Source organism: Lepidochelys kempii, chromosome 7, assembly GCF_965140285.1.
Source record: "Lepidochelys kempii isolate rLepKem1 chromosome 7, rLepKem1.hap1, whole genome shotgun sequence".
In the NCBI taxonomy this organism is placed as follows: Eukaryota; Metazoa; Chordata; order Testudines; family Cheloniidae; genus Lepidochelys; species Lepidochelys kempii.
Window position 1 is genome coordinate 94,355,712 of NC_136386.1, and position 27,157 is coordinate 94,382,868.

Sequence of the window (27,157 nt, forward strand, 5' to 3'; positions counted from 1 at the left end):
TGAGCCACTAGCAAAAGTGGCCAAACTGAGGGCTGCCTTGAATCTCTGAGGTGAGCAAATCTGCCAATAAGCACAGGACCCACCAAGGCAGAGGAGGAACTTTGTCGCACAGCCTTTGAAGTCCCGCTCGGAGGAGGTATGCATATACTAGTTCAAACTGGATTCTCCAGAGACAAAGAAGACTTTTGGATAAATAGCTTTAGTTTATACTGACTGAAGGCTGCCTTCCTGATCCAGCAAATGGACAGGATCCCTGGTCCACAGAGGACCCCAGTGCTTAGGGGAGGATTGGAAGGATTTGGCCTGCTGAGGCCTCATAAGACAATGTACTTGTCCTGAGCTGAAGCTCTGATGGACTTGTAACCACAAGGATGCCCTTAGGGTGGTGTATTAAAACACTGCATTTCCCAGAGCCAGTATGAAAGTTGGGAGGAATTCTGCTGAGCTTATTAGCATACATGTAGGTTCTTTTATTGTTTTTTAATGTTTTCTCTGTAATGCTTTTTACCTTAAGAATAAAGTTGGCTTGCTTAGGAACTGCTACGTGGTACCTTATGTTTGTAGCAATTGGACTGTTGCCTGCCTCTGAAGAGAAAGTAAGCAGGTGTCCTGTCTGTGCTGGAAAGGACACAATGAAGGCAGGGGAACTGTCCAGTCTGGGAATACCACAGTCAGAAGGGAGAGAGACTTGCGTCTCAGTCTGAAAGGAGAAACAGTTGGGGAGCTGAAAGCCAAGAGAGTACCCTTACTGAACCACTGAGAGGAAATTTGCAGCTGCAGTTTCTCTGAACTGTGACAATATAGTCACTGTTTCTCTTTCACAACCACTTTCAGGAAATTTCAGGGGCTATTACAACATATGTCCAAGGGACCTGGATTTGGAAAGTTCATTTGACCAGGAAAAGATAAACTGGGAGTTTGACATCTGAAAGTCCCAAAGGAAAAGGAAACTCTCTCCCTATTAATGATGATCTACTGGACATGGCTAAGGACATCTGGTTGATATTAGCCTTGTTCAGAGCCAGATGTAAGAGGGTAGACTGCCTTCATCAGGTGCCAGGATAGAGGGGGCAATATATCCTAACCTGCTCTTCTTCTAGCTAGCTCATTAATGGTGCCGGAGCTGATGAAATGAGGAGAGGTTCTAAGACAAGTTTGGGCTCTCCTATCAGACCAGGATGCCAGAAAGATTGGCGTTTGGATGAGGAAAGGGTACTTTAGGTACCTCTGTAGTCAAATTCTGTCATGGGCAAGATACCAATTTAATCTAATGGGCCATCTTCTTGAGGAGCGGATAAAGGAGCTGGTGACTCAGGAGCATGTAGTATCCACCCACATCCTCTGGGCAGTTGAAGTTGCTTCAGACTATTCATGGCATCAGCTATTTCTTTCAAATTATACTTTTGCCTCTTTTTGAATTAGGCCTTTCATCTAAAGCTTAGTCTTATGTGAGACCTCCTGTTCAAGAGGGAAGAGTCTTTTCAGCCTCAAGATGGGCAAGATGCTGGAGAAAATGGAAGGACATCAATTCCACAGCTAGGTCTTTCTGACTCTTCCAACAAGGTCAGAGAGAGGCATCCTCTTGTGGTGTCATTCTCAGGCTTCCAGCCTCAATTCATGAAGATATCACCTCAAAAACCTCAGAAGAGGCAATAGTAAGCAACTGTGATGAGGCAGCTGAACAGTGATGGCTCAGCAGAGTGGTGTGCTGAATCTGCTACAGTGTTGCTGGTTTTTTCCTCTGTTGTGCTCAGGAAAATGCAAAGTCATCAGCAGGAGATTCTGTGGCAATTCAGAGGAGAGTTAGAAAAGTGGGTCACAGAAGGAGGATGTCTGGCCCCTAGGAAAAGTGTGGCATATGAAAGCAAGTTGAATGACATTGAGACCCTTAGGTGCTAGAAGCATACAGCCTTAGCAGATGAAGCACCTACAGTGCATGCCTCAGTGCACCAATTGTACACTAGTTACTGGGGACTTGCAAGACAAAGTTTGGTACTGCAGCACATTAGAGACCTTACAAAAGATCTACAATTACACATTTAATTACCATAAAGTGCTGGGCACAAGAGATGCTGGGCTTGAATAAACCGTTTTGCTCTTCCTTATGTTGCCTCTTATCCTGTTTTAGTGATCCTCCCCAGGCAAAATTGCTCAGAGCAACGATAAGCTCTGTTAAATATATGGGCCTTGGAAGAAGTGCCTGAGCTATACAGAAGAAAAGCTCACAGGCACCAAGAGGTATGTTCCTCAAGTATAAATATGCAGAAACAACACACTCAAATCATAGTTAAGATGGGTTTTACTGTTTGTGAAAACTTAGAAAATAGTGTACATGCTATTTCTATTTCCCTATTGCCACTTAGCACATCTTTGTAAGATAAATATTTGCTGAGCAGTTTCCCATATACCTATGTTAGTCTGTGATTGTTTGGGACTCTGACTACATATACATCAGATACTCAGAGGCAAGATGTTTTCCAAGCATACTTTAATAACTTCGAATGTCCTCCCTTTCATCTAAATTTTCAGTGCTATATCACATTAATCTTGCCTTGTGCATTTAATTCTATGTTTGCAATGGTAATAGAGAGACGTACCTGTTTTTAAAAGGCTTACTGGGTTAGTGGAGACTAAGATAGGACAGTGTTCTCCTTTGCCTCCATATACAATAGGACTCATGTAAACTAGCAAACTATAAACTTTTTCTCTTATCAGATCTTTATTCTCCTTCCTGTTATGTTGTGTTATTTCAGTCAATAAAATATTTTAAAGTTTTAATGTTTTATAATTGGAAGTTCTTCTATACAAAGATATATTTTTCTATGGATGAAAACTTTATTTCTTATTAGAAATCTATTTAGAAGCCAAAAATAAATGACTGATCTCCTTTAAAAACAAGTGTGATTTGAATACATTTTTAAAGGCCATGTTGTGGTATCTTAGCTTCCCGTATTTGAAACGTAGTCAAGAATAACACTGGAGAATAAATCTCTGTAGTTGGTATGGCAACTAGTACAATTCTATCTAATTATTGTAAATTGTACATTTAACTGCTATTCTCGTTCCATCCATATACAAATATATTAAAAGCAACAATATTACTTTTCTAGTCCTTATAGTGATTCCATAGGGGTCAGATGTACAACTGCTACAATTATTTAAGTTGTTTAGTTTATCCAGGCTATATTGTTAATTAATCTCATAGGTTTTGTGAGTATAGTGGCATCTGTCGCAGAAGGGACAGTCAATTTTCCATCCTACTCTTCAGTTAATTGCTGGCTTTTACCTTGAAGCCCACTTTCTGTTCTAATTCTTTGGAGAATGCTTTGGCAAAGAAATGTGAGTCTTATGGCATGACCGAAGGAAGATGAAAGGGAATGAGAGAGGATCATATATTTGTGTTCTCTCAATCTGCAGCTAAACTTCATTTATGTTGCACTAAATTTCACAATTCCCCATTCAAGTGAAATGAATGTTCCTAAATTTGTTTTACGTTGGAATATCAGCTCTAAAAATAGCATTCTGTTGTCAATTCTTCACAACACTTGCTGTAGAAAAACTAGTTGCAGCATACTATCCACTTCTTAATGTTTCATTCCCTTGACACACCCTACCAGTGCCTTTCCTGTAAATATTGATGAAGAAGAGACACTGAGGAAAAAATGAAAAAACAGAGGCTAGTTCAGTAGTTTGTTCAAAGAGAAACAAAATACATGAGTCCTCTAATTTGTGCACTAGGCTAAAGGACTTTTTTTTTCTTTTTCTACCTGTGTGTGGACACCTATTGCCATCCTCGATCAAACCAAATGGTCCATCTAGTCCAGTATCTCGACTCTTGACAATTGTACCAGAAGATTTAGAGTAAGTTGCAACAAACCACATAGTAGAAGACTATGGAATAACCTGCCCACAAGAGAAAATTTTTCCTATTCTCATCATATAGTTGTCTGGTTCTGCACTAAAGCATGAAGGTTTATAACCCTCTTCTTAAGTTTGATTTTTATTTATTTTTTTATCTAATGTAACTGCCATGAGCATGTTTACCACTTAATTGCCTACATCCAGTGTATCTGTTCTTTGACATGTTTCCCTAGATGCTGAGTCTTTTTTATTTTTTTTTTCTTTAACTTAGGTTGGGGATGCAGATATTTAACTGATACTTTTTAAAATCTTCCCTGCTACATCCTCTCATTGATTTATGGCTTCATGTGCATCTGCAGCTCTAATAACTCCATTTTATCCTTCCTACTTTAAAACTCAGCATCTTATAAAGAAAATTGTTCAATATTTTAAAAAAGATTTATGGGGGAGGTTAATTTGTCTCTAGTAAGGTTATAAATTTGCCCTCTTTCAACTTTGAATAAAAGAAGCTTAACCAAGGTGTCTAACACAGTGTTGATGCTACACAAAAGATACGTACATAGAGGGTGGAGGGGAAGACTTGCCTATCTCCTTTGCCTGAAGCCATAATTCCTGTTTTATTTTCCTGTTCAGTAGGATTTATTGTAAAATTGATGTAGTAGATACAATAATATTATGAAAACTGACCATTAATGAGCTAAATATACTTCTTCTGCTTGAAGATCCTCATCTATTACATGTGGCATCTATATAACAGTAGCATGAGTATTTTGGCTGTGAGGAATATGTGGTTTGTTAATAAATATTTTATTGCTCTCTCTTGCTGCTGGCTTTCACTACTCAGTAACAGCATATCTTTTTGTCTATTCAATGAAAGTTAGAAGAACTTACTCAATAACAAGCTTAAACTGTCTCGGCCTCCGCTTCTTCACATTAATACAAACTAGTTTCATAACTGGTGGTTGTCAGACATGTGCAGTGAGAAAATGATCACATACCATGACAACTATGATGAATAGATCCTCATGTCTGGTTGTGGTAAACAGTAGTCTCCATGTTCTGTGAGCACACATTAGGTTGACACATTGTAGATTAGAAATAGGTGCTTAAATTATAGTTGCTTCTTGATACTTTTAAAACTTGGAAGCATCCAAATGGAGTTGAATTTTTTGTAAGCCTCTAAAATGTTTGTTATGGAAATACAGCAGACCCTGAACTATAGCACTGCTGCTGTTACTGTTGTAATTCTTTTGCCCAGTATGTTGGTACAGTGCAATGTAAGTATTAATTTTGTATAGATTGAATAAGCAACAATGTGCTGAAAATCTGGCTGCCCTTATTCCTAGTCTTATACATTACTGGTTATTGTATAACTGGAGAGTATCCTTGAAAAGATGCAATTATTAAAATAAATAAAAAATTCCCTTCTCTGCTGGAAACATGTGGAGTCATTAATCTAAATCCAGTCAGCTGAGGTCACATGCACAGATTTATGTAGGTGATTTCTTAACCTTTAGGTCTTTCTGCAATCTAACCTGTTTTGTTTTGTTTTGTTATGAATGTTAGTTGAGAATGGACTTTTGATTTTTGAAAGATTTTTTTTCTATTTTAAGCCATGATATTTTCCCCTTTGTTTCCTAGAAGACATAGGATACATGGTTTTGAAATCAAAACATGGCATGGCTGCCTATATTTTAATTACTGTCTTGATTTCTGGGTGGAGAGGGAGAATTACTTGTGTGCCTGTTGGAGCTTTGAGGAGTCCTTCCTTCTACCTTCAAAGCACTCTCCTATAGTTATTCTTCCAGCTGAAAAACTGGTTTTGAAAGGTATCTGCTCAGGTTCTCAATTTCATCCTGCTAAAAGGATAAAAGCACTCTCCATGGCTGAGTGCCACTTCTATATTACTCCCAACCATTGCTTCTCTGGTGAGCAGTTGATTTTGGAACTGGAAATCAAATCAAAGTTTTAAATATGGCTTTGCAGAGCACTACTACTAAGTGACATGGCTTCTGATTTCAAATTGCATGGACTCCAAGTAAACAATAAGCAACTCTCATTAGGATGGGATAAAATATGTTCTTGTTTAGGCAATTGTAAACTAAAAAAATTACTAGTTTTAATCAAGAAGAACAGGTGGCACATAGCTTTCATTACCAAAACTTTTTCTTATCTAACACTGTCCTAAGAAGGTGTACAATGCAAACATATTTAGGACACTTTTATAGTATTGGCAACTACATTAATCACTACTATGTAATACAAATGTTGAAGCTTTCAAGATAAATTTAGCATTGGTCATGAAATTTAATTTTAGCCGCCATCATTTTTATCCATTCCTTCTGAATGTAATGTATTACAACATTAATTGAATACATATATAATATTACTAACTTTCTTGAACAAAGTGAATTGATGCATATGAGGCTGTGTTTTATGAATGTAAGGAATTCTACATTTTACGACTCTTAGTGTGCAGATCCATTTTACAGTACTATCCAAACGTGATGTTGAAACTGATGTGATAGCCTGCTGCCAGTCTTAATTTGTAACTAGTGCGACTATTGTGTCCTCTTATAATTTGTAACTAGTATCAAAAATTACTCTGAGAGCTATGCTGGCAGGGGTTCTTACTCCTGTTAGGATAACCTAAGCTGGCAGGTCAAAGAGTAGGGATCAAACAAAATGCAGTCCTTTCTTCCTCAAGGTTGGGGGTTGAGTGATGAGCCAACAACCTGTGCTCATTTTGTCTTTAAAGGTTAAAATACAGAAATAAAGCAAGATAGCCATTCCAACAAACATCATGCAAAAGTAATGGACTCTTGCTTAATAGGAATTATGAGTCTTGGTGAAAGCTGCCAAGACTCTGAGAAGTTTTTTACTAAAGGTAAAACAAACTATGAAAGTATGTTTCTGGAACATGAGGCCAATGGCTCTAACACCAAACCTATGCAGGTGATGGAAGAAATGGATGAATATAATCTCCAGAGCCTTGGAATAAGCAACTGTTGATTCCAGGAGCTGAAAAAAAGCAATTCAAAAATGAAAATAGTCTTAATATATGCAGGGATTCAAAACGGTTGTCACTTTGAAGGAGTAGCTTTAATTAAGACTTGCAAAGCAGAAAAATCACTTATACACTGGGGCCTAATTAACAGCTGATCTCTCAAAACTTTATTTCAAACACAATAAATGAAAATGGCAATATTATACTGAAATGGAAACTCCACAGCATAAAGGGTATGTCTACAGTATGAAATTATTCTATTTGAATTTTCGGAAGCTATTTTATACATTCGGTCTTGTGTGTCCCCACTAAAGCATGTGAATTCGGCAGAGTGCATCCACAGTACCAAGGCTAGCATCAAATGTCAGAGCAGTGCACTATGGGTAGCTATCCCACAGTTCCTGCAGTCCCCGCTGCCCACTGGAATTCTGGGTTAAACTCCCAGTGCATGATGGGGCAAAAACATTCTCGCGGGTGTTTCTGGGTGTGTTGTCAGTTGCTCTTCCCTTCATGAAAGCTAGGGCAGACAATTGTTTCGCGCCTTTTTGATGCGCAGACTGTGCACCGCTGCTCTCCTGCTACTATGAATCCACCTCTCATCTTCCTATGTAATCTCTACTATCTACTCTTTCTCTTCCTCATCGAACGCTTCCGCTGCCAACTCTGCTTGCCATCGTGAACAGAGCAGCACAGCTTCTGCCGCCAACTCTGCTCTCCTGCTATTGCTGCGCTTCTGAGCTTCTCCATGTTGTCTGTCCTGGGCTCCCACCTCCGTGAAAGCTACAGAAGACAACCATTTCCCGCCTTTTTTTTTTTTTTTGGCTACCATGAACCGAACAGCACCTCTTCTGCTGCCATTCTGCTCTCCTACGTTTCGCACCCTTTTTCCAGGATTACCCATGCAGGCGCCATAGCCATGGAGCCCGATCAGATCTCTGCTGCAGTTTTGACCATTGTAAATACCTCGCACGTTATCCAGCAGTATGTGCAGTACCTGCAAAACTGGGCAAGGAAGCGACGACAGCGCAATTATAATAGTGATGAGGACATGGACACAGACATTCCTAGAAGCACGGCATGTGGCAATTGGGAGATCATGGTGGTGTTGGGCCAGGTTCATGCTGTGGAATGCCGATTCTGGGCCCCGCAAACTAGCACAGACTCGTGGTACCACATAGTGTTGCAGAAATGGGATGATTCCCAGTGGCTGAGAAACTTTCATATGCGTAGGGCCACTTTCATGGAACTTTCTGACTTGCTGTCCCCTGCCCTGAAGCACAAAGACACCAAAATGAGAGCAGTCCTCACAGTTCAGAAGTAAGTGGCCATAGCCCTGTGGAAGCTTGCAATGCCCGACAGCTACCGGTCAGTCGGGAATCAGTTTGGAGTGGGCACATCTACTGTGGGGGCTGCTATGATGCAAGTGACCAGCTGCTATCAAGGGTGGTGACTTTGGGAAATGTGCAGACCATTGTGGATGGCTTTAATGCCACTCTAGTCTGTTTGAACAGCTGCAGGAAGGGACTTACTTCCCAGACCAGAAAATTATTGTTGGGGATGTTGAAATGTCGACAGTTATCCTTGGGGACCCAGCCTACCCCTTAATGCCATGGCTCATGAAGCCGTACACAGGCACTCTGGACAGTAGAAAGGAACAGTTCAACTATAGGCTAAGCAAGTGCAGAATGGTGGTAGAATGTGCGTTTGGACGTTTGAAAGCGTGCTGGCGCAGTTTACTGACTTGGTTAGATCTCAGCACAACCAATATTCCAATTGTAATTGCTGCTTGTTATGTGTTCCACAATATCTGTGAGAGTAAGGGGAAGACATTTAGGTGGGGTGGGAGGTTGAGGCAACTCGCCTGGCAGCCAGTTTTGCACAGCCAGACAACAGGACGATTAGAAACTTTCTGTACAAGGTCTCATTTTGCCTCTTATACTGAAGTGCCTGCCACTTTAGTGTGAGTAAGCCATCACATGCGGCCAGGCAACAGAATTCAGCTTGCAGGCAGCCATGGTTAGCCCTAGGGGCACGCGGGGTTCTGCTTCTTCCGCATTCATTTCAATGCTTTCAAACTGCCGGGACCCCTTTCTCATAGCAAGCAATGCCTGGTGGGTTTGCCATATAAAAGGAAGGTCTGTGGGCTCTCTGGGATGATCACTTCACACAACACCTTCCCCCTTCTCCCCCCACCCCAGCCCGTGTGGCTCCAATGAGGCTCTGAGCGGGGATGAGCCCTTTAAACTGAACGCAACCAGCCCAGCACGGCTGGGTTTCCCCACACCGTGTAGCTCCAATCAAGCTCTCACTTACCAGAAGTGCTTTCTCCAGGGTCATGGTCCGGGAGCATGCCTTGGGAGTGGGGGGAGGCTATTGGCTCCAGCATTAAGAATAGTTCCTGGCTAGGGGGGAAAACTGATTCCCCACTTGCTACCTGTGCATTGTCCTCCTCCTCCCCCTCTTCGCCTTCCAAAAACTCATCCGCCTCGCTCCATGCTACTCCCTCTTTGCAGGTGTCCACGGACAGTGGTGGGGTAGTGGTGGCGTCACTCCCCATAATTGCATGCAGCTCACGGTAGAAGCGGCATGTATGGGGCTGTGACCCAGAGCGCCTGTTCACCTCTCTGGCTTTTTGGTACGCTTGTCTGAGCTCCTTGATTTTTGTACGACACTGCTCTGTGTCCCTGGAGTAGCCTCTTTCCATCATGGCCCTGGAGACTTTAGTGTCCGTATTTGCGTTTCTTATTTTTGGAACGTAGTTCTGCCATAACAGATTCGTCTCCCCAACATGCAATGAGATCCACTACTTCCCGTTTGGACCATGCTGGAGCACGTCTGCAAATCCGGGACTGTCTCTTGTGATGGTGGACTCTGCATGGTCGCCTGTGATGGTGGTGACCAAACAGGAACTTCAAAAGTTCCCGGGACTTTTACTGACTACCTGGCTAGTGCATTGGAGTTCAGAGTGTTGTCCAGAGCAGTCACAAGGGAGCATTCTGGGATAGGTCCCGGAGTCCAATATCGTCGAATTGCGTCCACAGTACCTGTAACCTGGAACTGCAATCTCGATTTTAGCGCTACTCCACTTGCCGAGTGGAGTACAGAAATTGGATTAAAGAGCCCTTTAAATCAAAAAAACTGGTTTGGTTGTGTGGAGAGAATCAGTTTTATTTCGAAGTAACTCGGCTAATTCTGAAATAACCGTGTAATGTAGACCAGGCCTAAGAAGGAAGCCAAACTTAACAATCAGATCTACTTCCTGAGCAAATGCAAGAAACAAAACATCATCCCCAGAGGACTCACAGTCTATAACCTTGTGACCACTACAAACCTATAAAAATATATTATCTCACCCTCCTTGTGTCTTTCATATCCTGGGGCCATCATGACTACAATACCACTGAAAACAATATTTGCACCAACTGATAACTACGATGATGAAATTAAAAAGTTAGTTCTACATTTGCCTTCAAACTCTGACAATTTTCTCAAGCATGGCATCTGTTTAGTAATGGGGGACTTCAATGCCATGGGCGGGGGTGATAACAGAGAGGAGAAAGCAATGGGCAAGCATGGCTTTTGTTGCCAAAATCAGAATGGTGAAAGACTGATAGAACTGTGCTTAGTATCAAGGATCCTAATTGGCAGAACACTACTCCAATACAAAGTTGTCCATAAAGTAAAATGGAATTCCTTAGAGAAAGTAACCAGGAACCAGGCTGAGTCAACAGTGTGCTGGAAGAAAATTTAGATCTGCTGTCTGGGGTGTCACAGCATACAAAGGAGCTGATGTTAGAAGTGACCACAATTTGTGTGTCAAGATTGAAGATCAAACTTAAGAAAAACAAAACCACCAAAAGAGCCAGAAAACACAGCAAAAGCCTACTAGACAGGACATTTATAGTAGCAATTTCAAGTTGAACTGAAAAACAGATTTCAGATGGTACAAGACTTAGATCCATCACAGAAAGTCAACATTAATGTGTCATGGTGCTTTTTTCATGACAGTACTATAGATGCCAAGTTTTTCCCACACAAGCAAACATCAAGTCTGGTGTATTGAACTCTGAAATAAAAGAAACAAGTTAAAGCAAACATTAGCTCCTCAAAAAGACCTCCAGAAAAAAGCATCAGCAAAAATCTGTATGAAATAAAGGATGAAGCCATGTAAAGTAGCACAAGAAGAGATAAGAGGAAATACATAGACAACAATGTCAAAGAATCTGGAGTGCCTGCTGAAAGAGGTGGTGATAACACACTTTACCAACTCAACAAGGCTCTAAATGGCAAGTTTATACTAGCTTGGGGGACATGTTAAGGATAAACAAGGAAAGACTCTAACAGAAAAAGAGCAAAGGTTAATGGGCAAGCACACTAACTCCACAAGAGATTGTGAACGTTGTCAAAGAATTTAAATAGTCAAAATTAGACATTGTAACATCTCATATCACAAAGAAAGAAGTGAAAGACTCAATGAAAAAGTTTTAAAATCTGGGAAAGCTACAGACCAAATCACTAGAGAAGTGTTGAAATCATGTGAGGATGAAATCATTGATAAAATCACTGAACTTTTCAGCAAAGCATGGGACTAGGAAAAGCCTCTAGAACAACGGAAAAATATCATTATACTGTCGTCAAATACCAGAGAAAGGTGACGCAAGCAATTGCAATAACTGGTGAGGTGTTACTGCAGAAGGCTTTGCCTATCCCTGAAGGGAGTGTATCTTAAGCAGAAAAAAAAAAGTAGTAGTTGAAGCAAAGCTAAGGGAGGAGCAGGCTGGATTTTTACCTAGAAAATCATGTGACGACTAGATTTTCACCCTAAGAATAATCATCGAAAAGAGCATTAAATGACAGAAACAAGTATTTGACAGTATCCATCACAATTCACTCAGGAAGTGTTCTGGTGTGCCAACAAAAATATCAAGGCTTTATAGCAAGGTACAGCATGCATGGTTAAAGTACATGCAGACTTGAGTGAATAGCGTAATATAGATACCGGTGTCAAAAAAAAGGATGCTTTCTCTCACCTCTCCTGTTTGGCATTGACTTCATTATGAGAAAAAGTATAGATGGATACCATGCAGATATTGCATGGTTCAGTAACAGTACGCTAGAAGATGATTTTGCTGCCATCTCTTCTAATTGCCATCTCAACCAACATGCAAGCAAAGACCAGAAGACCAGCATTGCAAGAAAAATTGGGTTAATAATTAGTTGTGAAAAAACAAATCTCGTGAGAAACCCAGCAAACCCCAACTCAAGTATTTGTTAGAAGGCAAAGGAATACAAGAGGTGAGTCAATTCACATACTTTGCTAGTGGAAGCTAGTAGAGATATCCAGAAGAAATATTATTTAGGAATTGGCGATAGCTGCATTCATCAGCTTAAAAAGATTTGTCCACTGAAAATCTACAACTTAAAGACCAAACTATGAATCTTCAATTCAAATGTTATTTCTACCTTAACGTATGGATGTGAAAGCTGGAAAAACACAAATGGTGTAGACAGATTTCTAAATGCGTTCAAAGGCAAATGCCTCAGGGAAATACTGAGAATAAATACATGGAATAAATTTATAACAAATGCCAAGATTCATCAGAGTTCAATCCTTATCTACATAGTTATCCAGAAAATAAGATGGAAATATCTGGGATGTGTCAAGTATGATGCCAGCGTGTCTGTCTGTCATGGCAGGAGTCCCTTTGGGCAGCTGGAGGAACATGGAAAAAGGGCCAATGGAAAGAATCCACGGTCCTTAGAAAGAGAAAACTTATGAGACAGAACACAGAGGACTTGCAAAGAGCATCCCAGAATAGATTGGGGTTGGGGGCGATGGGAGGAGCCTTTTTTGTGCCCTAAGCAATGTCACATGGCATGGGAAAGATTCAGAGATTGACAGTAAGCTTTTTGTAATGGAGACAGAGAATTTTTGCAGCCTAAATACACCAATTACAGATGTACTAGCAAAGCACATAATTGAAACTATGCAGATAAGTGTGAAACTAAGACTAGCAAACTGAAAATCGCAGGTGTGGCTTGAGTACAAATATTGGTTAAATAGTTTTCAGAAGACTTTTTTTATGTGACATGAATGAGACGTGAGTGTCCATGCCTAATTTTCAACTCCTCACATCTTTTGTTCCAGACTTCTCTTGCTAAATTTCTGTCTGTTGCTTTTAAAGTTAGTTACTAAGAGGAACTGTTTTGGCTAAAGGCATTCCATAGTGTTGACACTATAACTGAATATGTGGTAAAAAGAAAAGGAGTACTTGTGGCACCTTAGAGACTAACAAATTTATTTGAACATAAGCTTTCGTGAGCTACAGCTCAGTTTATGCTCAGATAAATTTGTTAGTCTCTAAGATGCCACAAGTACTCCTTTTCTTTTTGCGAATACAGACTATCACAGCTGCTACTCTGAAACCTGAATGTGTGGTATAATTCTTTTGGAGATCAAGTACTATATTTGCACTCCTAAAGTGATGGCTTTCCAAATCAATCATACCTACTTTTCAACACAATGTTCTCCTTGAAATATGTTCCTGGTTTGATGGCAGATTTACACAGAAGACTTGGGTATAAGATAAAATTAAGTACATAGCAAAAAATTAAAATTTTGTTGATGCTAAAATGCTTATGTGACACTTCATCTGCCTTTGGCCTACTATTTTTACATTGAGTAATTTGCCATGTAATATACTAATATATTCTGTGGTTAATGCAATACAATGTACACTCACTATTAGATACTTTTCAAAGCTGTACGGAATAGATTTCTATCTCTCCAGTGCTGATTAGATCACCCATATTTAATATGGTATTAATACAAGAGTGAATTTTCCAGTATTTTGCTGTTTATTAAGGCAATTAATTTATTATTTTTTGGGGCTGTGTGTGTCTTCAATGGCATGATGAGAACTTTCCCACAAGGTCACATGTATATACATGTTTCAGAGTAACAGCCGTATTAGTACTCCTTTTCTTTTTATGTATATACATGTATATCTCCTTGCATGTACAACCCTACATTTTTGCTACTCTTGACAGATAGTTGAAAAGAAAACTTAAAAATAGCAGGCCAAGGGCAGGTGACAAAATGTCATGCAGGCAGCACCTGGCACAGTGACTGCCTGAAAAACAAAACAAAAAACAGATGTCTCACACTTGATTTTATTTTTGTAGCTGGTTAAACAGCAGAATTTCAGCTTTGACAAAGAAAAAACAGTGGTATGGGGGAGAGAAACCCCAAACCTCCTGCATCAGGATTGGAATTTCTAGTTTCTTTATAACATTATCAGTTTTTTCAACTAAAAACATAATTGTAAAAATTAAATAATTGGTTTGCAGCACTAATAACTATAATTAATTCTTGTATTTGGCAGAGATTGGTATGTATGTAACATTTGTAACCTTGTACTGATTAATGTACTTAAAGGGTACTGCAATAACTTTGACAAGAATATAGAAGTATTTTTCATGTTCTTACACTAACTAAAATAATGGCTGTGTCAGTGTTTCCACAGCATCAGGTTAACATAAGAATACACTGTGAACTTTAGTAGATTGTCTCCAATTGGAGAGTCTGACGTAGTGTAATGCAGAGCTTCTAAGAAGTTTTGACTCAGGAATTTGGAAAATAAAGTGAAAATTCTGCATTGCCACTCCCTACAAAAATAAAGTGAAGTGCCACTTCTTTCTTATACTATTGTGGTGTTCTGCAGCTTTATTTAGTGTAGCTTTTCCAAATTAATTTAAATGATAAATTATTAAAAATTTGTTTTTTCTTAAATGCTTAGTAAAGTCACAAGTGTCTTGAATCAGAATGTTGCATCTGTGCACTAAAAGTAGTAATTACAACAGGATAGTCTTCTGTGATTTCAGATGAAGTTTTTCATTTCTAGGTAGAAACTGAAAATATGAGAGAAGGAGAAACAGACAGATTGTCCTCCATTCTTCGTTCAGCGTAAACTTTTTAAAAACAGAGTGAGGTTTTAATTTATTGGGTAGGAGTGGGGAGGGACACCTATAATAAAGAAACTAGTTGGATATATTGTTCCTTTAACAGAGTAGGTCTTGAGCTCTGTTTCAAATCCTAATATGTCAGGTTTTCTCTACAACCAGGCAATAAATACTAGCCTTTTACCTAGCTCTTCCTGACTTAATCACAATTCTAAGGGCAAAATCATATAACATGGACTGAACTATAATACTCTTAAATAGTCAAGAGTCAATTAGTAAAGTTGATTATAAATGGATGTAATTACTTTGCTATTCCTGATTTCTTTTTTCCTCTTCCACGTAGCATGGAAAAAGATCACATAATAGCTTTCAGTTGGCTGGGATTTTTGGTTCAGAAAGTCCTATAATAAAGTTTTCAGTGTTCTTTCCCTAGGACATGTTTTAATATTTCATTAATCAGATAATCTCTAAGTGAAGATGAAGATTAATCTTAACAGAAGTAAAGCTAACTTCTGTTTCTTGCTCTTTGAGGTCAAGGTTGACTTTTTGTGGATCCTCTCTCTATCGGGACAAAGTATCACTACTTTGATTTTTTCCTTCCAATCTCTAACGACTGGAATATGCAGAGAACAACTCAGTATTGTGTGGAAACTATCATGGAAAAACACTGAACTCCTTGTTGGCATTGAAATTTTGTGGGGTTTCCAAAATGATTTGGTCACTTATGCTACTTACTTCGAAGGCTAACCTAAAAGATGCAGTTTTAGTGAAGTGGAAGTACAAGCTTGAGTGATGAAGTTCTGTCTCTTGTATAAAGCATAAGGCAAATTGAGAGAGTTCTTAAAAAATCATTATTGCTGTCTGCTTTATTCTTCCAGTTTTGTTGCTTGATCTTCAGTATTTTAACTTTTTATACTTCCATTTTATATATTGTATATTTTAAATGTACGTTCACTTAGATGTTCATTCTGGCAGACTGAAATTACAAATAACATGACCTGTTGTAATGGTAGTATTTAACTTTGGAATTCATTCAGTTTCAAAATAAGATACTGAATTTTAGCCTTTTTGTGTGGGTGATGTGCTATTAATAAATAACTTCTGTTTACTTTGTAGGGCGGATGGGAATAAACTTCCATCATCCAGGAACAGATAATATTATGGCTCTTAACAGTAAGTAGTTTGTCTATAACAAATTTTTGACATGAGAAATATTTTTTTACAATATGTTCTTATACTTTATATGTGTAATATTTAGATTTAATGTACATATGTGTGTGTGTGTGTGTATTTGTAGAGAGGAGAGGTCAAATAAAATGTGGAGTGTGTATTTAATCATAACTTATTGTTGAATCAATCGGAACTTAAATTTGTGGATATTACATTATAATCACTCAGTTAATACAGATTTTCTTAGTATGATCGATAATGAACACTTATTTTACATCTGCTGTGTGTACTTTATTGGACACATGGTAATGTCTATTACAGTTAAGGTTGTACAACTGTTTCCATTATAGTCTCCTGTTTTCATGTGTTCAAATCCTGCTGAATTTTTCTATGTTTGGCCTCTGACTCAAGGTGTTATTTTATTTTGGTGTGGCATCCCCACCGAATTGCTTCAAAGTTTCTTTAATTAAGGTTCCAAGAGGATGAAAACATTATTTTCCGAATAAAAAAAAACAACACCTCCACTTAAATAAGGCTGTACTGAATGTTTTGAAATTCAAATTCTGAATAATGGAATGGAGCTGGTTAGTCTTCATTTGAGAACTAGTGCTTTGGTTTGGTTTAGAAAAGAAAAAGGTTAAGATTAGTTATGACAGATTACAAATTTTAGTTGTGAATGGGTGCAATACTAATGTTAAATCTATAAGTGGAAACTTCAGAAGAAACTGTTAAAATCTGATATGAAAGTTATTTGGATTCTAAGGAGAACGTGGTATCGTATATCATAAAAAGTAGTGGAAAGTGCTAGTAGCCACCAAAGTGTATTGTAGAGCTGAGCATGTGAATACTTACTCAATCATCTGATCACAGGGAAATACTTACAGTAATTGCTTGTGGTTATTTTTAAACATGCACTGAAGAGGTAAAACAACCTGGATCCTGTTAGGGAAAATATGGAGTTCTGCTTTATCACATATCTGCAACCTGGAATGAAGGGCCACTGTATATGGAAATGTAAAACAAACTTTTCCAAGCTTCTTATAGTCCAAGGTGAAGCCCTTGTGTGACATACATATACAAGGAAATAGTTTTATTTTTGAGGTGCAAATCTTTTCCAAAAGCATTGTGTTAGAACAACATGAAATTACTGATCTATTTTGTAGCAATTGTGATTTTTCTACTATATCTTGTAGAGCATTTTTGGCTCTTGCTCTGAGTCCGCCACGTTCTTCCAATCCACAACCTGTGTCACTGAAGTTTCCAGATCTTTTGGGGCTCTTCCAAATGATACACTTTTTTTTTGAAATGTGCTATGATACAAACTTAAAAAGTAGGTTTTATTTGGTTCATAGAACTTAATACGAGTTTTTACTTCTTAGTAAGTAGCCATTTGGAGTTTTTTAAATCAAACTTCTTACTTTAAAGCCAGTTTTTATAGATCCAACAAAAATTTCTGTTGTGTGCTCTTTTTTGTTGGTTTTTCAACAATTGATTATTAAATGGATTTTTCTAGAGTTGTCATCGTAGGTAGCTGCTTGTGTGCAATATTTTGGCATAAGGCACATAAACGGTTGTGAAAGGAATAGTCATGTTTAATTGAACAGAAATTCTCAATATGACTAAAACCACTATTGAGAGACTGCTCAAATGTGTAGAGGGGAGGGAACAATCTGAAAACCCTGCTGCTGTGCTTTGACATGAATACTGGTCTTGGGGAGCTTGTGTGTTAATTGTTTTTAACTTAGGCATTTCAATGCACTGATTGCAGTCTTCTGTGTGATAGCATTATAATTGTGATGGTGCAAGTATTAATTTTAGTTGGATATTTGCTTTTTATAAATAATGTAAATATGAATACAGGATAAATTCCTGTAAAATAGTGGTCACTGAAGTGAGTGTTCTGTATAAACGTTAGTTCCCAAATGGAACAGTGTCAAGGTTCCTTCCCCACTCTGAACTCTAGGGTATAGATGTGGGGACCTGCATGAAAACCCCCTAAGCTTATTTTTACCAGCTTAGGTTAAAACTTCCCCAAGGTACAAACTATTTTACCTTTTGCCCTTGGACTTTATTTTGCTGCCACCACCAAGCGTCTAACAAATATATAAATGGGAAAGAGCCTGCTTGGAAACGTCTTTCCCCCCAAAATCCTCCCCAAATCCTACACCCCTTTTCCTGGGGAAAGCTTGATAAAAATCCTCACCAATTTGCATAGGTGAACACGGACCCAAACCCTTGGATCTTAAGAACAATGAAAAAAGCAATCAGGTTCTTAAAAGAAGAATTTTAATTGAGGAAAAAGTAGAAGAATCACCTCTATAAAATCAGGATGGTAAATACCTTACTGGGTAATCAGATTCAAAACATAGAGAATCCCTCTAGGCAAAACTTTAAGTTACAAAAAGACACAAAAACAAGAATATACATTCCATTCAGCACAGCTTATTTTCTCAGCCATTTAAACAAAACAGAATCTAACGCATATCTAACTAGATTATTTACTAAGTTCTAAGACTCCATTCCTGTTCTGTTCCCGGCAAAAGCCTCACACAGAGAGAGAGAACCTTTGTTTCTCCCTCCCCTCTCCCGCTTTGAAAGTATCTTGTCTCCTCATTGGTCATTTTGGTCAGGTGCCAGGGAGGTTATCCTAGCTTCTTTACCCTTTACAGGTGAAAGGGTTTTTCCTCTGGCCAGGAGGGATTTAAAGGTGTTTACCCTTTCCTTTATATTTATGACAAACAGCAATAAATATCATCGTGCTTTTTATGCAAACTCTTCCTTTCTAAGTAGTTGAATATATTCTACTTTTATAATTATCCATAGAAATAGGTAAGCTGCTTCTTCAGAAAAGAAACATGCTGTCCTTCTTTATTTTTTTTTTTAAGTAGATGGGAAATACAAGTATAATACTACTTACATCATACTGAATCCCTTTGAGTGTTGGTGTTCTACAGTATGTGTCATGTTCTACTGATTTTACTAATGATAATTCAAGTTCAAGCCCAGTTTAAACATACATAAACAGGATATATAATCCAGTTGGATGGTCTAAGCATACTAAATAGAATAATTATCATACACATTTTTATTATGTAAATTGTAGAATTGTTGAAAATTCAGCAGTACATACAAACTTTCATAAACAAAGACTTGGAAATATTTATAAAACATATAAATTACTTTTGCAAAATAAGTGAAGAAGTATATTTCCTTCACCTGAGTCTTGTTTCCTTGGATTAAATTCACCACAAACTCAAAAGCTTGCAGAAGGTCCCCAAACTATGCTTAAATCCCATGTTAAGAACTAGTTTGGGGTGTAAATGGTTGGGGTGGCCTTTGTAAGCCCTCTGCACTGAGGTAAATGTAAGCATAAAACTTTTTTTTTGTTTTCTTTAACTTTGAAATGAATTTTATGATTTGTTGTTACGTCTATTTAATGTGTTTGTTTTACTGTTAACTGCAGATATCTAATCTAAGCATTCCTGACAAATATAGAACTCTATTTCTATTTGTTTAGTCACATATGATAAACTATGCTACTGCTGTAAGGTGTATCATGAATAAATAGTCCACGTAGAAACATCCCTATACCCCTGCCAAAATAATCTCACTTTGAATCAGAGAACTCCCCAATGGAGATTTCAGTTGAACTGTCTCGGGGGATAATTGGACAATGAACACAGTTTCTTAAGTCCACTATGATGATCAATTTTAAACATAATTTATGTACAATCTCATACCGGCTCCTTGAGTCAAAAACTCACCCAGTAACTTCTATTTATAGTGTTTAGCCAGGCATTCAAATCTGAAAGTGCTCATGGATAGATTTGGAAAAATAATGACTGCTGTGAGGTAATGAGCGGGTAATACCATTCCTCTGTGGGATGGAGTAAGGATATAAACATTCCTTATCAAAGCAGCCAAAAATGGCCAGGACCATCCTTGAGCAGAGTTTTGAAGGGGATTGTACTATCACTAGCATCTTAAGCCATGTCTACACTAAGAGTGCTTTATCAATATAGGTATACTGTGTCAGTTAGGAATCCTACCTTTTCTTGCCCCTCACCAACATAGTTATGCCAGCAGAGAGAGAGAGAGAGAGTCTGGACCTGACCTTAGTACAAGATTAGTTATTAGTGGACAGAATCAACAAATGTTCTATTGAGGGCGCAGGGAAGGAGAGTGTGCTGGTGTTCAGGAACAGTAATAAGTATGAGATAAAAGGGGAGGTAGCTTAAAGTTAAATGATCATGAATGCTTTTCTTATCCTGGCTTTTGGTGGCATTCAGCACATCTATTATAGTGGCATGGCAGCCCAGCTATATTTAAGGTTACATCATGACATCGGTTTAAAGGTCGACATTTGGATTGGGAAAATCTGTATTTTACTAGCGCGAAAGGTGGAGGCGTGGCGGCTACTTGATTCTGGGGCAGGTTACTTTGATGTGTCTAAAGAGACACAGTATGTAGGTTTGGACAGTGCAGTTACCTTGACCACTGACAGAAAAAGTGTGTGTGCTGCAAGGGTTTTCAGTGTTTGGATTCTGATTGATTCCTGGATCATGAGATTGCAGAAGTTTGTTGGAGAGCAAGTTGCACACCATGACCTGGGGATGTCTTATTTGGCTATGTATGCAAATTGAGGGAAATAAATACAATTGCTAAATGACTACTAATTCCTGCCAATAATCTATCTTTTCCATTCAACAAACTGGGAAATTCAGTGGAAAAATCATAGTAACGCAGAGGTAAGCTTGCTTGTTGGGATATCATCCTCTTACAGGATGTTGAGTTGAGCAAAACTAAAACTTCTGAATACCAGGAAATACATAGGCACAGTCCTCTAAAGCACTTGCCAAACCTTCCCATCTTGGTCCACAAACTTTATAAGTGTACCCTCTATGCCATTATCTAAAGCATCTATGAAGACATTGAACAGAATCTTACCCAGAACTGATCCCTGCGGGACCCCCCTCCGTTACGCCCTTCCAGTACAACTGTGAACCACTGATGATTACTCTCTGGGAATGGTTTTCCAACCAGTTATGCACACACCTTATAGTAGCTCCATCTAAGTTGTATTTCCCTTGTTTGTTTAGGAGAAGGTCATGCAAGACCGTATCGGAAGCCTTACTAGAGTCAAGCTATACCACATCTACCGCTTCCCCCCTATTCACAAGGCTTGTTACCCTGTCAAAGAAAGCTGTCAGGTTAGTTTGACAAGATTCGTTCTTGTCAAATCCTGGCTGACTGTTACTTATCACCTTATTATCTTCTAGATGTTTGCTAATTGATTGCTTAATTATTTGCTCCATTATCTTTCCAGGTACAAAAGTTAAGCTGACTGGTCTGTACTTCCCTGGGTTGTCCTTATTTCCCTTTTTATAGATTGGCACTATATTTGCCCTTTTCCAGTCTTCTGGAATCTCTTCCGTCTTCCATGACTTTTCAAAGATAATCACTCCAGGCAGGAGAGCATCTAGAGTATAGCCATACACCAAGAGAAAGCTGCTATAAGTGCTTGCCAAGATATACAATCAGGAATAGGCATTTCAAAATTATGCAGGTGTTTTACAGGGGATTATAGCTTCTGGTCTCTCTGACCCCTGGGTAGTGGAGTGCACAGCTGTGACGAGAGGGGTCACTGTCAGGAATCATGGGACAGCAGCTGAAGTGTTAGGGTTGATATAGGTCAGGTGTCTACACTCGCACTGCATATGCAGTGTCTAATTCACACAGTACCTCAACCATGGCTCAGCACCATTCATGGGGGTGATGTTACTACAGCGAAATAACAGGGTACTGATGTTGGGAGAAGACAAGTTTGAATGTATACACATGCACAAATAAAGTCAATGCAAGTCAGCTTGCATCAACCTAACTTCGTAATGTAGACCAGGTCAGAGATCCTATCCTTGGAGCATAGCTTCAAAGGGCAGGGTTTTTGCATAACCAGAGCTGGGGAACTTGCATTCATGTTCCCCTAGATAGTTCCCAGGAAATCCACTTCACCCATATTGTCCAAGAAGTCCATTCTTGTCTGGCACATTGATGAATATAGTCCTCTGATCATCCAGGCCTTACATAATATCTTCCCCCTAGAGAAGTTACATATAATCCCGGCTCACAATAATACATAAACTTTTCATTTAGTACACTGAACCTCAAAGATACTTAAACTTAATTCAATAAGGTTTTTCAAGGCTATTTCAGGAAACTGCCATATTTGTCTCACTATGCTTTCCACCCTCTTATGTGGAAGAGGGAAGAGGTGTATGTGTACCTTCAGGATGCAGTATGCATTATTTCTATGCAGAATTGTGTAGGTAATGTTGGTAGCAGGCAATAGGACTTTTATTACAAAAGATATTGTCAGCAGTGAGGTGAAACATTGAAAGGATTCTAATGCTTTAATGATGGTTAAGTGAAAGTGTAGGTTGAAATAGTATCTTGTGAGTAGGTGTAAGGGAGTTGTAAAAGGTTGTGAAGTGGCTCTTGAATTGTGTATGCGTAGTGTTCTTTCTGGGTAGTCAGTTAAGTATTTGTGTGACTGGATCTGGAACATCCTGAGTCTGACAGTGTCAATGGCCAGTGCAAGTCTGTATACATTTTGAGGCATTGCTTGAAGAGGGAGGCATGGGCAGCCTTTTTTCTTTTTGTCCTTTAATACTGTTAGATGGAATCCTGTGAGTGACAGTGTAAGGAAGTGAAGAGCTTGTACACATCAGCAACTGTGGGGTTGGCAGACTAAAGATGTGTATTAACGTGGTGTATTGGAGCATTGCTGAACGAGGGAAAAGTTAAGGTTGCATGGTCAACCTTAACTGTGTATTTCCTGGTTTTCAGACGTTTGAGTTTTGCTCAGTTAAACATTCTGCAAGGGCAGGATGTACCACCAAGTAACCTTAACTCTACCTTAATGTAGCTTTTTAACCATTTGATTTTATATTTATTCTTACAAATTAATGTATATTCTGGTAGTGCCCAAAGGCCCCAATCAAGATTAGGGCCCCATTGTGCTATACAGATACACAGGGAGACACAGCCAGTCCCAAAGAAATTACTATCTTGTATAGTAAGGGAGTAATCCATGTGAACTGAAAACTTTTATTAAATCTGTCAGTCATTTTTTAAAGTCTGTAAATTTGTGAACAGCTGGCTGGCGACAAAAGCATCTTTCTCTTAATGATAGGATACTGTACAGTTCTAGTGATACATAGGGCTAAATTTTCAGAGGCATCAGCCTCTCCTGATATTTTTCTCAAAGATTTGTGTGCACAGAAAGGACTTAATGATTACCTGATTTAAATAGGCTGCTTTTTAAATATTTGGTCCTTCAAATTCTCATGTTCTTAGAATTAAGATATATTTGTTTTGCAGCCTCTTCTATTGAAATATGAGCCTTGACCACTAGACAATTTTAATAGTGCATTTTCATTTCCATAGTTCTTTCCCACGTGCTTTGTTAAAATGTTTCATACTATTTCATTTTCATTCCTGAGACTTAAACGGAATACAAATTTTTGCCAGTTTTTCATTCCTTCTCTTTGCTGTGTTAGAATATTAACCTATATGAAAGTGTGTGGGCATGGAAACAGAGAGATGACTTCTGGTATACAAAATAAGATTCGAAAACCTGTTCGTTTTAACATTAAGATTGTGATTTAAACTAATGAAAGTCAGGAAGTATAGGGTGGATGCTCAAAACTCCATATTTAACACACCAGTTGTGTTTTTGTATTGCAAGGATCTCTGAATAAAATCTTTGGAACCATATCAGCTCTGATATAAGTGGATACAACTTGCACTGAAGTCAGGGATGAGTTTTATGAAAATACAACTTTTATGAAAATATAGATTGTATTAAGTAGTTGGTTTATGTAAGTGCAGCTAAATGGCAGAGTTCAAGCCAGTAAAGCACTCATTAAGATAGAGGATCACATTTTAACTACATTTTAAAGAGCATAATATGAGGCAAGGTGGAAGTATCATTTTATAAAAGGAAGGCACTTTAAGGAGACCACTTCTACTGGTTATGCCATACATTTGGCAGTGCAGTGCAGTGGCTCTTGATACACTTTTATGAAATGAACAGAAGCCAGGGATGATGAGTGCCTGTGTGCTGGAAGTTGGTTGCACCCTCAGGCCATGTCTACACTTATTGGGGATGGATGCTGCTGCGATTGATGCAGCGGGGTCGATTTAGTGTGTCTAGTGAAGACCCACTACATCAACCGCAGAGTGCTCTCCAGTACACTCCACCGGAATGAGAAGATTAAGGTAAGTTGACGGGAGAGCATCTTCTGTCAACGCAGCGCAGTGTAAACACCGCAGTAAGTCGACCTAAACTATGTCGACTCCAGCTACCTTATTTACATAGCTGGAGTAGCGTAACTTAGGTCGACTTACCGCAGTAATGTAGACAAGGCGTTAGATGGCCCAGTAGCAAAGTCATGGGATGGTGCTGCCACTAAGTGACTTACACTTACAGGGGTAGTGGGGTTGTGGAAAGAGGAAGTAGAGATGACAAGAGAAGAGGATTAATGAGGTTTTCAATCCCAGACCTGGTGGTAGGAAGGAAGTGGTCTGGAGCTCCTTCCATTGGGGGAAAAATGGATAAACTTGGAGGCATAAAAAACCAAAAATAATTGAAAGTATATCTCCCGCTTCTGTCTCTCTCCTCCCTTTTCCCCTCCTCCCCTCAGTTTTCCTCTGTTAGATCATGGTCTATGCCTTTCCTATTTCTTGTACATTTCCAGATGCTTGATTGACTCTTACTGAGGGCAGTGTCTCCTGTCAGTGACGACAGAGGCCCGTTTTCTAGTACAATGGGATTTCTTAATCTTTCTGTTTATTTTTCCCCATTCCATCTCATAATCCTATCTTTTTTCCCATTTGTTTTCCCAGTCCTTCTCTCCCTGCCTTACGTCTCCCTTTAAATTAGCATTCCTCTCATCTCTTCAATCCTGTATACAGCATAGGAGTACCATCTGCTTTTGCAGCACTTCTGCTCAGGGCTCCCAAGGCTTTGTGTTCGTAGGGAGTGAAGCTCCAGGCTGGGCAGGGTCAGATTCAGTAGTTTGGTAGCAGTGTGAGGAGAATTCCCATACGGTTGCCTGTTAGGTGTGGACTGGAACTTTACCTCAAAACCAAAAAAATGTACAGTGGGGAAGGGAAGGCTTTAAGACTCTTGGTCACTGGCTTTATGCCATCCGGCATGCTTGCAAAATGAAGGTGTCTGCTTGTAACTGCACAGTTCATATATTAAAACTGAATAGTAAAAAAAATACTTTTGCAATTCATATCCTGATGGAGTACTTAAAGGGATACCTTCCTGTGGTATTGGAATCAAACAGCAACAGGGAACTGCTAGGTCCTAGGTGCTACTGTAGTACAAACAATTATTATTATTAATAATGAGGAAAAAAACACATGAGGAGGAGAGCTGAAGAGATGTCCAGAAAACTTTGCAGCTGTCCAAAAGAGGACTCCTAAAACTAGAAACAAATACCAACTAGAGCCAGGTTGGATCCGTGAGAAGACCCTCTGCTTCCAATATTCAGACCAATATAGTTTATAGTAATAGAAAATTTATTGTCATGCATGAACATGATTTAACAACAGCAGGACTACTGCTTAAATAGGTTCTACCAGGCGTTAATTAACTTGAGTATGAATTATTCATTCAGAGCTGAGGATAACAACATATAATATTTCAGTGTCCATTTATCTTTGAAAAGAGTATATCACAAAGGGGACTGTTGGTATTTGAGATCACTATTTTAATTTGAAAGTATATTTAAAAACACTAATTCTTCTTCAAGTAGTGTATTTATGGTGTTCCACTTCAGGTGTGTAAGAGCCTTTGATTGGAGTGTTTTGGTAGCAATACTTGCTCAGCTCACACTTGGTCTCCAGATATTGTTATGCCCCATACTGATGCTATGCTGAGCCGCGTAGGCAAACCACCCGGAGTTCCTTTTCAACCACACTTTGACCTGAGAGAGAACATTCATCAAGCCTGCTCTAGTCTATCCTGTTGCTTAGCTCTTTTAGCTTAGTTCATAGAGATAGAAAATAACTTGATTAAAAATAGAATTCCGAATAAACTAAAAGCTATCAGCCTCCTCCGCCCATTGCTGAGGGGCTGCCTTTGGGGTTTGTCACTGCTGGGGTATACAGGAATTCCCAGACTTCAATCACTGTCTCTCCTGCCGGGAATCCATCCCAGTTAGTGCTGGTCATTCTTGGTGCCTCTGCTGTTTGGGAAATACCCACGTACCAGCCAAGTATAAGATCTGGACATCTTTGAAAAGCAGATCTAGGAAAAATAGGGAAATTAAGTTCAAGTAGCTCAGGATGGAGCAGTCCCTAAGACCAGACTCTGATCCAGCCTCTGAGAACCCCCCTGTACCCCAGCCTTCAAGCACATTTAGCATAGCTCTCGTCCCCTAATGCCCCTACTCTACTTGCACTACACTGATGACATCTTCATCATCTGGACCCATGGAAAAGAAGCCCTTGAGGAATTCCACCATGATTTCAACAATTTCCATCCCACCATCAACCTCAGCCTGGACCAATCCACACAAGAGATCCACTTCCTGGACGCTATGGTGCTAATAAGTGATGGTCACATAAACACTATCCTATACCGGAAACCTACTGACCGCTATTCCTACCTACATGCCTCCAGCTTTCACCCAGACCACACCACACGATCCATTGTCTACAGCCAAGCTCTACGATACAACCGCATTTGCTCCAAACCCTCAGACAGAGACAAACACCTACAAGATTTCTATCAAGCATTCTTACAACTACAATACCCACCTGCTGAAGTGAAGAAACAGATTGACAGAGCCAGAAGAGTACCCAGAAATCACCTACTACAGTACAGGCCCAACAAAGAAAATAACAGAACGCCACTAGCCATCACCCTCAGCCCCCAACTAAAACTTCTCCAACGTATCATCAAGGATCTATAACCTATCCTGAAGGACGACTCATCACTCTCACAGATCTTGGGAGACAGGACAGTCCTTGCTTACAGACACTCCCCCAACCTGAAGCAAATACTCACCAACAACCACACACCACACAACAGAACCACTAACCCAGGAACCTATCCTTGCAACAAAGCCTGTTGCCAACTGT

General features: G+C 39.2%; 1 protein-coding gene across 10 annotated transcripts in view; it reads left to right on the top strand.

The window, feature by feature from the left end:
* The window catches only part of CPEB3 (cytoplasmic polyadenylation element binding protein 3), a 189,909-nt gene that overhangs the window by 55,637 nt on the left and 107,115 nt on the right, over positions 1-27,157 (top strand). For all 10 annotated transcript variants that reach the window (XM_073353901.2, XM_073353906.2, XM_073353907.2 and 7 more), the window contains exon 4: positions 15,947-16,003. In XM_073353901.2, the coding sequence (XP_073210002.1) occupies positions 15,947-16,003 (57 nt within the window). The remainder of the gene's footprint in view (positions 1-15,946; positions 16,004-27,157) is intronic.